The sequence below is a fragment of the Puntigrus tetrazona genome, chromosome 8 (genome assembly GCF_018831695.1).
Source record: "Puntigrus tetrazona isolate hp1 chromosome 8, ASM1883169v1, whole genome shotgun sequence".
In the NCBI taxonomy this organism is placed as follows: domain Eukaryota; kingdom Metazoa; phylum Chordata; class Actinopteri; order Cypriniformes; family Cyprinidae; genus Puntigrus; species Puntigrus tetrazona.
In genome coordinates, this window is record NC_056706.1 from 12,764,136 (window position 1) to 12,781,249 (window position 17,114).

The 17,114-nt window shown below is 38.6% G+C and overlaps 1 protein-coding gene across 2 annotated transcripts; it reads left to right on the plus strand.

The window, feature by feature from the left end:
* The first annotated feature begins 43 nt into the window (after positions 1–43).
* On the plus strand, positions 44–14,640 carry mgll (monoglyceride lipase). Of its 2 annotated transcripts, XM_043246831.1 has the most exons (8): positions 44–202; positions 1,510–1,654; positions 6,664–6,770; positions 7,611–7,747; positions 10,044–10,154; positions 10,980–11,069; positions 11,481–11,696; positions 12,301–14,640. In XM_043246831.1, the coding sequence occupies exons 2-8, from the start codon at positions 1,530–1,532 to the stop codon at positions 12,415–12,417; spliced, it is 903 nt and encodes a 300-aa protein (XP_043102766.1). In that variant the 5' UTR covers positions 44–202; positions 1,510–1,529; the 3' UTR covers positions 12,418–14,640. The 2 variants fall into 2 exon arrangements, with proteins under 2 accessions (XP_043102766.1, XP_043102765.1); XM_043246830.1 differs by lacking the exon at positions 44–202 and having other exon boundaries at positions 1,009–1,654.
* Positions 14,641–17,114: the final 2,474 nt, after the last annotated feature.

Sequence of the window (17,114 nt, forward strand, 5' to 3'; positions counted from 1 at the left end):
TGTTGGCGGTTTCTCACACAGCTCCTCTTTCATTCTTTCTCCACCCATCGGGCGGCCGCTCAGCATCTGTGTGTGAGCGGATCAGAGTTGAGCCCATTGCGGGAAACAGCAGTAGGCTGAGCGACCGGCTCCAGCACCGGATCACTGACTGCACTATTTGACTTGATTTCTGTCTCCAGGATTCAGTCTGTAGCAGGTCCAGGTAGGCGGTTGGTTTTATTTGTTACTGTGTAATATGTAGTGAATATGATTTTGCGTGTATTGGGGAGTCACCTACGCGAAGCACTCTTTAATAGACATGATCTATGCCAGACACGCGCGCCGAGTCGCGGGAATTCACGTTCTGTAAAGAGCTGCGTGTTTACGTGTTAGGGATAGAAACACGGATTTGTTTTAGATAACTAAATAGTTTTCAGAGCTTTGAGGTACGGCCGTTTTATCTTTGGTGTGCGTACAAATAATGTACAAAGCTAGAAAGAATTGGCCACTTAAAAAGTAGATAACGGTCATATAGAGGACAATCGGGTTGATGACATTTTTTAGGGATACTGACACTTGTCAGCTAAAAACATGCAGAACATTTTGGAGAACAAGTTAGACATAAATATGAAAAAAATATAAAAAAGACAATTCTCGTTTCATAAATAATAGGCTAATCATTCTTAAATGTCATCACTGTTGACTTTTATTTTGGATTTAGTAGTTAGACGAACAGACCGTGGAATGTAAAACAATGGCAATTTAGATGGCAAAACGACGTTGTGTGCGTTTTATTATTTATTAGTCTTTTTAATTATTATTATTAATAAAGTATTAAGAATGAAAATGCATTTATTGCTATAGTGTAGTCATTTTAGGTACCGTTAATCAATTCTGTATATTGGTTATGCAAACATAATACTCTGCGTCTGTCGTAAAAACAAACAAGGCTATTGGTCGAGAACCAGCCCGTGTTATATCTGTGTAATGCATGAAAACAAACGCGTGTCCTGTCATTCAGCGTTTCTCTGAGTTGAGAGAATGGGTCGGTTAACCGCGGCTCTGACAGTCTAAATAAATCGGTCTGTGCTGGCCTCGATTCTCTATCGACCCAAATAAATAGATTGGGCTGAAATTAACTGGCAGGTCTACGCATTTCAAGCTTCTCTCGCGCCTTGTCACGCTGTCATTCACTGACAGTCCTGCTGTGCACGCGCTATTTTTGCGTCCGTCCACAGGAAACCGTTCAATGCGATGACAATAGACTCTCTTTGAATCGTCGGTCCATTTGAAAGCGCGCGCGTGCTTGTGTAAACGCCGCTGAGGGGTCGGGACAGTCCGTGTTATCGCTCCGGTGCTCCTGACGCAAGCGACCGTCATTGAAAACATTCTGCCGGTCGTTGCACGGTGCGCCGCACCAGATGAATGAAATTCCCGGGATGCATATGCTAGCCACCTGCCTGTTAGTCGTTGCTGTTTCGTACTGGTACAGCAGCGAGCTTCTGACGGCGCTCCGTGTGTTTATTTCAGACTCAGCCCTCGGTGGGGACATGCCGGAACCCGAGGGGAATCGTCGGTCGCCGCAAGGTGTCCCTTACACCGATCTGCCGCACATCGTCAACGTCGACGGACTGCACTTGTTCTGCCGTTACTGGGAGCCCGACAGTCCTCCGAAGTAAGTGCGATACGTGTATATGCAAAACAGATACAGATTAGGTCAGGCCTCTTGGGATAAAAAGGAAGATCCTCCCGTTGCAGCCTCCGGCAGAGCAGGACGACAGACTGATAAGCGTTTGCGGATGTTTCCTTACGGAGCTTATTTTTAGCCCACTTTCAAAAGCCTGCCCTTTACTTTCCAGCACCTCACCGGTTACTTCAAAACGCGACACGTATTCAAAACTGCTAACAGGCTTCAGCAGTAAAGGTTCATCATGCAGTACACGTTAAGTGTGGCTTGATCTGCGGTTTTCCGCTTGGTTCTCTTTTATCACTTTTGCAAACTGCCGGTCCATCACATGATGTCTAATCTGGTGAGCGAGGAAACAGACGAGGGAAGTTTACAGTCAAGTCCTGTATTTAAAGGCGCAGTTAGCAACATGTACATGCACTGCTAAATAAAATAGTTCACGCATAAACCAAAGAATTAAGTGTTTTAATGTTTCTTTACAAATAAAAAAATATATATAATAATTAAAACACTGTTGAAAATACATCTTTATCTATGTTGTCATATTATTAAGAGTGAGGAATATTTCTAAATTAAATTTCGTAAACAATAATCTTGACAAACACTAAAAAACACTGTTAACTTGTCTTGTAATTGGATAGATGAAATGATAGATGAAGCGAATTCAATGAAGGATTTGTACTGATAACTGTAATATCTGAAATCGCTTCACTGCCATTCACAACTTCTCTCCTGTGGCCTCATGGGATAGCAAAGTGTCCATCTTGGTATATTTTCAGAAAGTAGTAGATCTACTTTTTTTCCAAGAATAATTGTGACATACATACTCTATTAATATGTGCCTACTGTTTTTTGTCTTACTGTAGCGTATTTGGATGCACGCTTTTTGTTCATCACACTGGACAGGCTGTATACCACGGACACTGAAAAAATGAACAATAGTTTGGAGAGATAACATTATATTGATGCAAAAACATGCAAAATGAAGACTCCAGACACAGCAGTCTTCTAGAAAAGCTGCTTTATTTCACACAGAGCCGTTCAGCTCATCACGGGTGTCACCCTGTTGACATCACATGCCGTGCAAATGAATTTATTAATAATAATAGGTTCACTTTACAGAGAATTTATATCTTACGGGCAGTGCCTGCTTTCGCTCACAGTGTTTTTAAGGAATATAAATCCAGTTTCTTACCAACACTATCTTGTTGAATGACTATATCATTCTGAATTACTCATCTGGTTGAAGTGAATAAGAAAGGGGCCCGCTGATTTTCTCTGCTGAAGGGAATGTCCTGGCTTTCATGAGTCGGAAGCCCCTGCTCGTGGCCTCTTTATGACCACTTATAGACACACACACACACACACACACACACACTCTCACAGTACAGATCTGCCACATTTTTCTAGTGTCATCTGCTGTGGTTCTACTGAGTAATTATAAAAACAGGTCATATTTTTTGAGCATGTGGGTTAGTCAGATGCTTCGATATACGGAACTGCACACATTCAGGCAGTGTTTGTCTGGGTGTCACGATTATGTCAAACAGGTCAAACCCTCTATGCCTACAGTTACAGAGCTGTTGTTTTGCCATCGGCTATTCACCCTGAAGTGGCCATGGCGCGGCCCAGGGGAGCATGCTGTTACCATAGTTACCACCTCTTCCCCTCTCTCAGACTAATTTGATCTCTAATGCTTGTCGGTAATAGCGCATATGACAAGTGTGTGTGTGTGTGTGTGTGTGTATCTGTGCATGTTCATTGGCATATATAATAACAGTAAACCAATAAACCACAAAACCTTGTGATCGTCAGTGAGATATTACAAAACCACAAATATTTTGTTTTGGGATTTGGATGTAGCTTATCCCATGTGAATGAAAAAGGGAAGGATTCAGAGCAGCTAATGTGAAACTAATGCAGCCATCAGACATGTTTATATCAAACATCTGAAGGAATGCTACCAGGATCCCGTCCGCTGCACTCTCTCATTCTGTTTATGGTGAAATATTTAGCCTGGGTTTGATCACTTGAAGGTTCTGTGTCTGTTTACTAGCTGTTGAGAAACATCTCTGCTTAGAGTGCTAGGACATGGAAACTGCAGAATGCTTTGCATCACTCTACAATAAACTGACTCTATTATGTAACATTATGTATCATCTAAATAAGGCCAAAATTCGGCTTCCACCTTTTTGCACGCTTAGTGTAGACGTTTTATGTTTAATTCTAGGTTTTAAAACTTTTTGACACCAAACGCCGCAAACACGCTTCTTTTCCTGTACATAAAGTACAAAGGTGTCCATATATTTTATACATAAAAATGGCTAAAATGAAAACTTTTTCTAAAACTGCCCAGTCGTGCAGATTTGCTATTTACAGTATTAGGAAGATCGAGCCCTTTCTTTCAGAACATGCCTCAGAGCTCCTTGTTCAAGGTCTTGTTTTGTCTAGACTTGGACTCTTTCAAACTATTCATTAAACCAGCTGTATCCTTAGCCATCTTCAAGAAACAGCTAAAACACATCTCTTGCATCTTTTTTTTGACCCTCTAACTCTATAATAATACTATTTTATTTATTTTATCTTTTGATACAGACACTTGACCCTCTATCAGTTTTATTTTTATTTTGTAACTGCTTCTGAAAACTGAAAAAACAAGCTTTTTAAATGTTCTATCTGCTTGTTTCTTAAAAATAGTTTTCTTTTTTGTATATTTCATTAATATCTTGAACATGCTATCATTGACAGCCCTAAATGTAAATTTTCTTCTCACAATGGTTGTGGACCTCCTAGCACTCGCTGTCACACGTGTGACGTCTACACCAAACCAACCTTTGAGAGCAAACACGAACGTAGTAAGGTTGACTGTTGGAAGTTGAACTTCTACTTAAAAGAACTGGTATGACAGACGTGAGCAGCTGAAGTGGCTGAAGTGTTTACACTTCACTTTGAGTTTACCACTTCGCTGCTTGGTTTAACATTTAACAGAACTACCCTGATTTCAGCCCAGACATCATCTCTCGGTGTCCCCGTACAGTCGCTAACACGCACATGTCCAGTGCTGATGCCACCAGACGCAGCCAGAGAAACAGGAAGTGGGTGAAAGTTGAAAAGACCACAGTAGCCCATTGTATGACCCCAGTAATGATTGACAGATCGCTCAATAGATAAGCTGGGCATTGAACTAATGTAAAGGGGAATTGAAACACACTCATATATGGCCCAACAAATTGGGTCACGCCGATCAGTGTGGTCCATCCTCGTCTGTCTAATGGCATTTGGAGAAGAACTCCTTTACCAAACATGGATATTTATACAGCTGTTAGAGCAGTGCCAAATTACACAAACCAATTCGGTCCTCACAAGTATAGCCAAAACTGTACAGGCGCACTGATTTCAGTATCTGTTTATCTCTGCTCTTCCCCTGATGTTGTTACTTTGTAGTTTAACTACTTTAGATCTATTTTGGAATTCCAAAGACGTGCACACACACACACACACACACACACACACACACACTCGAGCAAACACACACAGTAGTCTCTCTGTCTGCCTCGCAAACTCCATTCCCAGGGTTCAAGGACAAAAGCGTTTTGATCTAAGGATGATCATAATCACAAACACTTGCATTTTTATCTTACACCAAATTTCCAGCTTGTACTGAGTTTCCATTGAGACTGAGAGGCTTTATTTTTAGTAAATAAATTTCTGAGTACGACAGAGGAAAGGATAGAAAGAATAGCAGATAGCAAGATGCCCACTCTTAGTCCTCTGAGACCATGTGAGTCCATTATACACTTACAAAGACTCTTTTTGTTAGTGATTAGAGGCTGCATTGAGGTCATAGCAAATCTACACAAGTTCGGACCTAATAAAGCTATTTCCATTTTCTCTCTTGCTCAATCTCTCTCTCCTTCGTCTCTTTCAGCCTTATTTTTTCTGGGTTTTAGTGTGTATGCTGCTAATAAGCATATCTTGTTATTCCGGTGGGAGACTGTTAGTAGGATGTGTCTGTATTTCTCATGTGTTGGGAAACCGAGAAATGGTTCTGAATAACACCGGTATAAATATACCAAACTGAATAACTTTCGCTTCTGTTAACGATTATCGGACGTGCAGTTTCCAACGAGTTCTGAAAACCTTTTGACCAAGTTTCCTGCACTAGCGTTCATGAGAAATCACGTCCCCTATTAGGAGTTCATTCAACTACATTGGAACTTTTAATGAACACTTTCCTTAGTGGCTGATTGCAACTCCTATCACATCACATTATGTGTTATTTAAACTAGATTACAACAATTATATGTGTCATAACATACAGATATCTGATTAGCATATTACCTTTAGGTACAAAAGAAATAAGATTCGATTCTTGCTATTAACAAACCTCTAACTACGACTTTTGCCTCAATAAACAACTAATTTGCTTATTAATGGTTAGTAAGGTAGTTGTTCAATTTAAGTGCTGGATATTAGAGTTGTTCAGAATATGTGCATTATAAGTATTAATAAACAGCCAATATGTTAATAACAGGCATGCTAATTAGCAACTAGTGAGAACTACTGTAGGTATTACCAGAATAAGTCTAATAAGTTCTGTTATAGATATTCAAGGAAACCTGAGCTAGGCGACACAACCAAAAATATATTGTATATATGTATATATAAAGACACACACATGTATTATATTATATACTATATATGTAAAAATATTTACATTTATTTTCTTAAATATATGCATGCATGTATTTGTATTTATATGTGCATAATAAATATACACAGTATACACACATAACTTATGTACACAAAAACGTTCATTTTGAAGATTACTAGCAATTAATCGTTGCCCAGCGCTAGTAAATACACTTTTTAGAGCAAATAAAATAATTGTTAATGACACCATTAAGGATAGACATGTTAAAAGGAATCAGAACCAGCTTTCTAAAATTCTTTTGAATTGTCTTCCCAAATCAATAATGTGTGTTTTCTTCCATCAGGGCGCTGGTGTTTGTTGCCCATGGAGCAGGAGAGCACTGTGGGGGATATGCTGACATTGCTCACAGCCTGACCCAGCATGGCATTCTGGTGTTCGCCCACGATCACGGTGAGTGGCAGACTCCTAATCAAACGGCTAAAATCCCCAACACGCAGATTTGTTGGTTAGCAACAGTGCAGCAGTGTTTTGGGTGGTGTAGGAGGGCGTGCTCTTTATGAGGCTGTGAGAGTGTGGGGTGAAAAATCTATTTTACGCCCACATTTGATTCCTTGTAATCCATCCAACCAGTTTTCCTGTCATTTACAGCAGATGTTGTGGGCATGGACATCCTGGGTTTAGAGTGGGGGATGGAGTTGAGAAATGACAGAAATGACACGAAACAAGTAGAGAATACAGAAAATGGCAGGTGCTATGTGTACAGAATGTTAAAGCCGTTTTGTGGCAGTGCCATGGTAACTAATGATTCACAGAGAGACAGCAAGCCACCTTGTGATGAGCAGTTGGGGTTGTGTGAGTGTGTGATTGGACTGTCTGGTGTCTCGGTGTGAGTAATTGGTTCTATTGAAATACAACAAACAGAAACCATTACAGTCAGTCTCTCTCTGTTTCTTACACTCTTTCTGCGTCTCTCCTTCTCTAACATGCAGTCTCACGTCTCAGTATGTCTGTATACCACATGCTTTTTTTTATTTCTATTCTATTCTATTCTATTCTATTCTATTCTTTTCTATATTATTGTTGGATTGTTAATATTATGTTAATTTACTTGACTAAATGTCATGTCAGTTATATGCCAAAATTTCCTGAGCTCTTCTTTGTAAGCTGTCAGAATTTTGCTGTGAGTGACAGCTCTCTTTTATTTCCTGTTTCAAAGGAAAGCTGATACACAAAGACACGGGCAAATGGAAACACGTTACATTCTTAATTCTCTTTCTCTTACCGTCTCAGTTGGTCATGGCCAGAGTGAAGGTGAGAGAATGGATATCAAAAACTTCCAGATTTACGTCAGAGACGTCCTCCAGCACATTGACATTATGAAAGGCCGGTACCCCAAGCTGCCAGTCTTCATCATTGGACACTCAATGGTAGGACATAGTTTTTCCATAAGCCAGGTCACATCTTCTCTACAGACCTTTCTGTTCTTTGTGTTCACACCTAGAACAATAACTGTAATGGAACTACATTAGTGTCCACATCAATGATAATGTTCTGTTTATTAAAAGCACATGCTGCAGTTTTCTAATTTGGTTTCAATGCTTTTATTTTTCATTTGATTGAAAAGTCATTTTGAAAGTTATGGTGTGGGCTTCACTATTCTCATAGAATTAAAATGATCTTTAAAACGTTATAGTATTTTTATTGTTAGAGACACAAGCTAATTGTAAAAGCTGGAAAATATATATATATATATATATATATATATATATATATATATATATATATATATATATATATATATATATTAATAGAGAAAGATAATTTCCCTAGCCAGCATGAACCTTTTGCATAGTTAGGCATGTTATCAACATTTTGTGGCATCTTTTTTTACATATTGATTTGTATTGTATTGTATTCATGCTTTCATGCCGCACCAGTTTTTGCAGCCACCAAAAAATGTGCAAATTCATATTTACATGTTTCCTACATTTATATTCAGATCCAAGATGTAAATATTTTTGAGGGGAAATTTCTATGCTAACATTTAACTCACTGTTTAAAAACAATTTAAAGCCAAGTACAACTGTTGAAAAAAATAAAGTAAACTATTTTGAACTGTCTGTGACTCATGGGGTGGAGGCCACAGGAAGAGCTTTTGATTTTGCTTTGTTGCATTTCCCATGTTCAGTATGTGTTAAACCCAAACTGTGCATGACTGATCGTGAACAAAAAATCCAGCTGGAAGCTCTTTACCTCTGTTTTTGCTCAACAGTTCCTATTAATAAAACAGACCAGCTGCATACTCAAGAAGCTTCATGAGCCCTATACAGACTAGAAATATTTCTAGATGTATGTATATACACTGTATTACTGTGGAACATCACCATCACAAAATCCTGGGACACTTATATAGTATAAATATCTCTCTGCATGAGTGTCCTGTTAAAGAAGTCCTTTGTCTAAAGTTGTACCCAAAATGCACCTCTCTCCTCTTTTTTTCAGTGCAGATTTGAACTCTAAATAGTACATTGTGTTTGTGCTTTTTCCTCAACTTTAATTTAGTTTTTCCCCTCATTTACTCTCTAATCTAGTATCTTATGTAATAGACTGTTTGGTCCTTATGTAATCACAGTGTTTGATAATAAATATGGAAAATTAAATGATTTTAAACATGCTTCCTGAAAAGAAATGAGCAATTATCTTTTTACCTTGGGACTATGTGTCCTTGTACTTTTCACTTCCTGAGACCTGAGGAACTGAAGCTACTGGCTGAATAAACATTTGCTTTCCTAGCACATGTTTACAGATGAAAATGATCAATGTCGTATAATAACGTGTGTGTGTGTGTGTGTGTGTGTGTAAGGGAAAGGCACGTACAGATGCAAGCTGTGAGTGTAATTATCCCTGTGTTGGGTGCTCGTTTGAAACTTTACTCCCAGTTACTCCCAAGGATGCAAATATTCCAAATTAAAAAGCAATTACCTTATATAATCAAATCAAAGCAGACCACCTATTTTCTTGATTAAGCTTTTAGTGTTAGTGTGCATCTGCAGTGTGTCTAAAGTGAGTGTGTGTTTGGTTTTGTACGTCTAGACTAAAAGTGTTTGTGTGTGAGTGTGTAACTTAAAAAAGACCCATTATTGGAGTGTCTTAGAAATGTGGTGGGAACTGTTCTTTAATCTCTCCACCTCTTTTGAATCCCGGCCTCTACTCATGAATATTCATAGATAGGATCATAATAGAAACAAGATGAAGAAAGCAGAGGAACAGAGCATCCGAAAATTACAAATTAGAGGCTTCTCATTCAGATTTACCCATGTGAGGACAGAAAACATGTTTATTGTTGAATTAAGAGTTTTTCTTTCAGTGTATAACCAACAGAAAATTATAACACAGGGTTTTTTCAATTTTCTGATACCAAGGACCTTGAAATAAGGTGTGAAATTATAAATTATAAGCATGAAATTATAAAACAACAAAATGAAATAAAATAATCACTGTTAAGCTAATAATCTGTGATTTGTTTTTACAAAGCGGAATTAAAAAACATGTCTGAAAATATATCTGTGGATCCCTTTTGTTATAAGAAAATAAGCAGTAGCCTAACTGAAATGTTAAATGTTTATAAACTGTGGAATATACACATGCGAGGCATCACTAAGTACAACTAACTATATTTTGCTGTTTACAATAACATAACTGTGTCTGTTTGTTTTACTACAGGGAGGTGCCATTTCCATTCTGACCACTTGTGAGAGACCACAGGATTTTGCAGGTGTGGTTCTCATAGGCCCCTTGGTTCAACTGAGCCCTGAATCTGCTACACCCTTCAAGGTAAAAAGTGACAGTCAGTTCGTCTTTCTGCCCAACTGTTTACATTTAATATCTGCCTGCACTGAAACATGGGGCTGTAAATTAGATCTACTGCCCCCTGTAGTTAGACCGTTAAATGCAATAATGTGACAATAGCTTTTAAATGTCAGCTGTCAAATAACAGCAGTGGAGTTCTCAGCAGTGTAGCAGTCATTTCTCTATTCAGTAAATCTCTGCCTCTTCATCACCTAACAATCACCTACAATTACATTTAACATAAAATATCCAAATAGCATTTGTAAGGAAGTATTTTGAGTATCTTGTTTAATCTTAAACACATTTTTTTTTTGTAAAGTATTTAGCTTTTTAAAAATAATACATAATGCTTTTTTGCAGTATTTTTCTAAAACAATAACATTTTATACATTTATAGATACATTTTTAGTGTGGATTAAAAGAATAGTTCAACCAAACATTTTAATTCTGTCATCATTTACTCACCTTTGAGTAGCTCCAAATCTGTACGAATTTCTTTGTTCTGCCAAAGACAAAGGAAGATATTTTAAAGAAAGTTTGTAATCAAGCTTTTTTGGGTCACCACTGACTTCCATAGTATATTTATTTCTCATTTTTGGGTGAACTATTCCTTAAACTCACGGGCAACTGTCTGTTTATTTAATATGTGAATATTAGAATTTTTGTTATTTGTTTAATTTGTAGATTTGAGAATGTTTCTAAAAATAAGTTTTTAAATTATGTAAATTCGTTCATTCATTAGTTGGTGTGACAGAAATGTTCAGTTCTCTTTGGTATAGTGTCAGTGTTTTTTTTATTGTGTCTTTGCAGGTTTTCATGGCTAAAATTCTAAACCGCTTGACTCCCAAACTCTCTCTCGGGTCGATCGAGTCAAAATGGGTCTCACGGGATCCCAAACAGGTACAGGAATCTATGTCAAAGGTTTTCTGTAAAAGTAGGGCAATGTATATGTGCTTAAATTTCACACTGACAGTCAGTGTTTGAATAGGGCTATGTAGACAATCTGGCAACGTTGTTTACAATGTTTGCTTTTGAAACAGTATTTACACAGTAAACCTACTCTTTCAGACTGAAGCATATATGTAGTGATAACATATGCATGTCATTTTCTTCATAGCTTGGCCCTGGAATACTGTTACGTTCACAGAAACAGCTGTTTCCATTTATTCAGCCATAATACACAACATAATTATCAGTCAAATGGATTTCATTGTAATTTGTTAGGTTTATTTTACACTGTAGTCTTAAGCAAAGAGTTGTTATATTAGGATCATGCTTGTAATCCTACATAATCTCCATTTTCTCCGTTAGGTGGAGGCATATGAGACAGATGAGCTAAATTATCGCGGAGGGCTGCGTATCTCATTCGGAATGCAGATGATGGAAGCAGCAGCTCGTATTGAGAGAGAATTACCAAACATCACTTGGCCCTTCTTCATTCTCCATGGCAACGCTGACAAGCTGTGTGACATCAGAGGCGCTCATTTAATGTATAATGAGGCCAAGAGCACTGATAAAAAGTTAAAGGTAAATCAACCGTGCATGAACATGGGCCGAAAAATGCAAGCAAAAATTGTTAAAACATTTTTCAAAATATCTTCTTTTGTGTTCTGCAAAAGAAAGAGAATCACACAGGTTTGGTAAATGATCACAGAATCTATATTTTGGAGTGCAACATGGTTGCCAGAAAGATGTTTTGTATATCACGGGATAACCCGATCCAGATGCACATTCGTGCAGTGCTCTTGAATAAAAACACATATAGACCTCCACCCATGTTCATGAACTCTATGTAAATAAAATCCTCTCGTTTTTACCGTAAAAAGCTGTGTTTTTTTACTGAATTATTTAAAAATTCAGTAAAAAATATAAACATATTTATGGAAAAAACTTTAGACCTTTTCTGTTGAATTAGAATGGCCATCCTGCTACTAAAATGTGTTTTGTACATTTAACATATTTTTACCTCCAGAATATAATATTTTACGTAGTAGAATGTGGATAATATATAGTAAGAAATACTATATAATATATACTAAATACTATTTGTACATTCTTTTACAGTTAAAATGATTTTGCACAGTTTATGCCTTCCTGACCCACGTGTGTCTATATGTTTTTGTGATTACAGGTATATGAAGAAGCCTTCCATGCCCTGCATCATGACTTACCTGAAACAATTGAGTCTGTCTTAGAGGAGGTGAGCACCTGGATCTTGGAGAGACTCCCCACCCCTCATGGGTCTTAGCTGTCACGTTTGCCTAAGGCCCGACCTCGACTGAATCTTTCATCAAGAGATGTTTGATTGCGCTACATGCCGACAAAACTACTCTCATTCTGATTAACCTAGGTGATAACATAGATATGTCTGGGTAGATGCCCTATTAGTGGCTGTTTTTATGTGCTGCTACACATAAGCCTTCCATCATATTCATAAGTCCGTATGTCTGCAACAGTAGTTATATGCATTTATGAATATCTAGATCTGCAATAAACTTCAGCGGACGGTTTTGCTAAACAAACAAAACAAAAAGACAAAGTTGACATTTAAAAGGTAATGTAATTTTAAACCTCTAATGTTGAGTTAATGCAAACACGAACCATTGGAAGTTTGTCCAGTTTCTTCGGGAATTGAAATTTTGGCGTTTTTTGTCTCCAGAGGCTGCTCAGCGTTGTGGCATCTTGAAACGTTACCGTTTTCTGAGGTGTCTACATGCTATGTGATGTCTACCTTTATATATCTATGGTTAACAAGAGGTCATTAGTAAATGACCTTTGACCTAGAGATCCAATTAAGCTTTAATATGGCCAGTAAGGGTTCTGTGGGAGTTTATATTCCCTGTTTAACTTCAAAAGCATCAGCACTGCGGGGCATGGCTTGTGTATTGCCATAGCGATCATCGTGAGGAAAATAATGCACCCGGTTGCCCTCAGTGCTGAGCTCTCTTTTGTGTTGCCACAGTAATAGAACACAGCTGCAATTTGAGCTTTGTGATGTCCACTGCTCAAAAGAGATGCAGTGCTGCCCCCGCTGGACAACAGCGGTACTGCACGCTGTGAGTGCAGTTACCAAGGCAACTCAACCTCATATTGCATATGGCTTGGCAGAAAAACAAACTGAACCTACAGAATGAGAATATGGTAATGCTTTGAGACACTCAGAGAGCAAAATGTCTGCTGGGCAAATGTAACATTGCACTCGATGAGATCAATTAGATGATCTCTACAGACACATCTATGCAGGAGATCCCACAGATTCCTATGTATTAACTATATATACCCACAATAAGGAGAATTGGAAAGATTTTTTTTTTTTGTCTGTTCTAAATTTCTTTTTGTGGTTTGACTGTTTCAAACACCTCAGACTGTTCCATTCCTTGGAGTAAGTGGGGAGGTCTGCAGCTGGATTTACTTCATATGAAACCTATTTGCTGATTCTTTCTTATGGGCTTTGGAATTGTAATATTGTATTTCTTTATTTTTACAAGCATTTCGTTACTTTGACTACTTTATTATTAATGAATATGTTACTGTTGAAATTCTAAAGTGTTCAGATTAGCTTTTGACCTCATTGTAGACCTCAGGGTGCACGTGGGGTTTGTAGCTCAAAAACAACACGAAATTGTAAAAGGTCAGTCGTTCACACCAGCTTAACATTTAACACGACTGTTTCGATTCAGACAAAGGGAGGTTTTGTTACAGAGATTCGTCTGTAATCCTCGAAGGTATTTTATCAATGAATGTAGATCGGTGAAGGTTTTACTGAATGTGTCATGTTTTTAATGGAAGCAACAAGCAAAAACTTTCTCTAGCTTATTTTTTTGACTGAATGATTTCGATCAGTTAGTAATAACACTGCTATCTGTGGTGTGGGCGGAAATGAAATGTCCTGCGCAAGTTTGTGAATAGTGTGCATGTTTGTTCAGAGATTATGTAGAGAGAAACTACCGTTTGGATGTTTGTTTCACATGTAAAGCATTTTATTAAGTATGTTGTCTCTCAATCATTTGAAATGGATCACTTGTACATTAAATGTATGTAACACTTCTTATAGGAATTTGTAGAATAACTATATCTTTATAAGTGATAATCCTCTGTGACTTTGACTGTTTCTGTAACTGTTATAAAATCTTCCGAAGGTGGAAGTACTAGGAGCACCGTGATTGGAGGAGAGGCTAATATTCTCAAGGACATTATCTTCACATTGGGCAATAATGCATGATTCATTTTGGATTAGAATTGTCCATCTGAGTTGCTTGCCTTTACTGCGGCATCTAAAATCCTCTCCTACAGTTGCACTGTCCTAGTAAACGGCACATTTAATATTAAAAGGGTTCAGAATTCTTGCATAAATACTGTAATATATTAAACAGAGAAATTAAAGCTATAATGTGATTTAAATAATTCTTGGTATGGCCTGTTAATAGTCTCTGAATTATAAAGTCTGTAAAATAAAACATTTGAAACGGTATGTAGTTTCTGTGATTTTTTTTATTCTTCATACCGATCCCAACAGTTAGCTTTGTTCCACTGTCTAAAGAAATTCCTTTTATCTGGTTGTTTTCATATTTAAGTTTATTTTTTTATGTTATTTGTTATGTTTATGTTATTGAGTTAGTGAGTGGTCAGTGAGTGATTTTGTGCCTTTAACTTCTCATGGATATTTACAGATGATCCCACCGCTGTGCCATGACTTGGGTCATATGGTCATGAGTTCTGATCAAGCAGCAAAAATCCCCTAGCATGTAAAAAAATCCCCTCCTATCCACTGCAGCAGAGATTTGTGGTTTAGTCTTGATATAATTGCCAGAATTAATAATGGAAAAATAGCTTATATAGTCTCCAGTGAAAATTCATTATAAGGATCTTTTTTAGTAACCAGATAGTGAAAACTAAATTACACTCTGATTTGTTCTAGAAAACGGTCCTCTGAAGTCACACATCTATTATTCCAGTGGGCATGTTTCCCTCGGTGCACTTCTGTCCCAGTTTCTCCAAGGCAACAGACTTGGGTTTTTAGTGTCAATCTTTCAACTGTCAGGAAGGCCTAAAAGTACCTGACACGTTCACTCAAGCTATATGTATAAAATACAGTGTGTATACATGCATGTATAATATATGTACAATAATTAAAAATAAATTAAATGCAAACAGTGAAAGTCCTTAATCTTTATTGGTACCGGAAAGCATGACGAATTTGACAAAATATTGAATAACTAATAACCATGCAAAATGTGTCTGTGAACTTTTTAGTTCTGCCCTAACATAATACTTTGTGGTCAAGGTTTGTTGTCAAGGTTTAAAACTTGTTGATTAAATGTTAATTCAATTTTTGGGGTGAGCTGTCCCTTTAAGGTGAGAGGAAATCCTCACGTCAAGATGATCTTTTTTTACCCGGCAGGGGGCGCAAGGGGGGTACCTCGAGGAAAATGACTGGAGGATTTAAAGGTAGGTTCTGTGTGGCCATGGCAACGGCTTTACCTGCGACCTGAATGAGGACCCGAGAATAGATCGACTGCTCTATATTTACTGACAGGGAACTCCTTCGCTTTTGGCGTGAATGTGTGAGCCCTTCTAGTAATCGACAGTGCTTTTGTGCAACTCAAATCAATTAATCAGTTTTTCTTTTTCATCACAATAGTTAATTATTTACGTTTGACGGTTGCATATAGAACGCATTTATAGAATTCATGGCTCTACAGGTCATATATGGAGAGTTCATGTAAAACATGCTCACCGTGGGGCCTTTTGTCATACTTAGTCCCTCACTTGTATTTTTCAGAAAATGTTTCCAAGTATTTTTTTTCAACGCCCAGCTCTGCCTGAGGTCAGAATTTGGCCCTGAACCCCCTACTACAGCCCCAGCGATAACTCGTCTTCACCCGCTTCCCAAATCTCGCACGCTCTCTTTAAATAGGCGGGGCTACTGTCTCATGCTGCTGATCGATTGGTCGATTTCGACGTCCATCAGGACTTGACGTTCTGGCTCGCTCTCGAACTCTGACCGCGCCCCCGAGGCTCAGCGGCTCGCGCGGCGGAGAAGGAGAGAGTGCGCGCCTCGTGAGGAGGCACCAACGGTCTGTTCTCACAGGGAAAAAAATAACCGAGAATATTGCAGCTCATACATGGCGAAATTTGTTTTACTCGACGTCCAGACACGTATCCATTCCGGACCGCGGCTCTGACAGCGACAGGCGGAGCGAATATCTGTAGCTCTCGGAGGTTGGAGTTTACCGAGGGTTTTCGTAGCAGTTTCGTGTTTGGAGGCGCCCGAGTGCCGGTGTCGTCGTCACAGTGGGTGCCGTTTCGTGCTTTCCGGTGACAGCTGACACTCGTCCCTGTTTCCGAAGACCAGAAGGCTTGTTCTGTCTCCTTCCTGACCGGTTCACCCGGCATCGTCCCTGTCAGCGCCGGGCCGCCTGCACGCTCACCCCGGCGCGGCCTCGCTCCTTCTCGAGCCCCGGCGACGACACGGCTACCTCCCCGGTAGAGTCCGCTACCCACACGCCAAAACACCTGCTGTGATTACGACCAACAAAACGGAATCCTAGGAGAGAAAAAAACTGAAAAGAGAGACGGGACCCGTGCGCTGGTGATATACGTTATACAGACGGAGCTGTCATACAACATATCAGCAGTTCTCTGAATTTACATAACGTTATATTAAGTTTATTCTTTCTCGGGACTGGCTTATTCTCTCGTGCATATCCGTTAATAAGGTATTAGAAAACAAAAGGTCGCTTATAGAAACTAAACACGCTTTGTGCAAAGGCAAGGCCTCGTCTGCTAACTCGGATAGCTGCATCGCTAACTCTCAGCCTGGGTTTAATCAGCTTCTAATCTTATTAACTGCACTTTTTGACTCCTATTCATTGCTTTCTTTGTACCATATGACACAATAGAGGAGCGATTTTAATTTGAAGTCGCTGGTTTAGCGCACAGTAC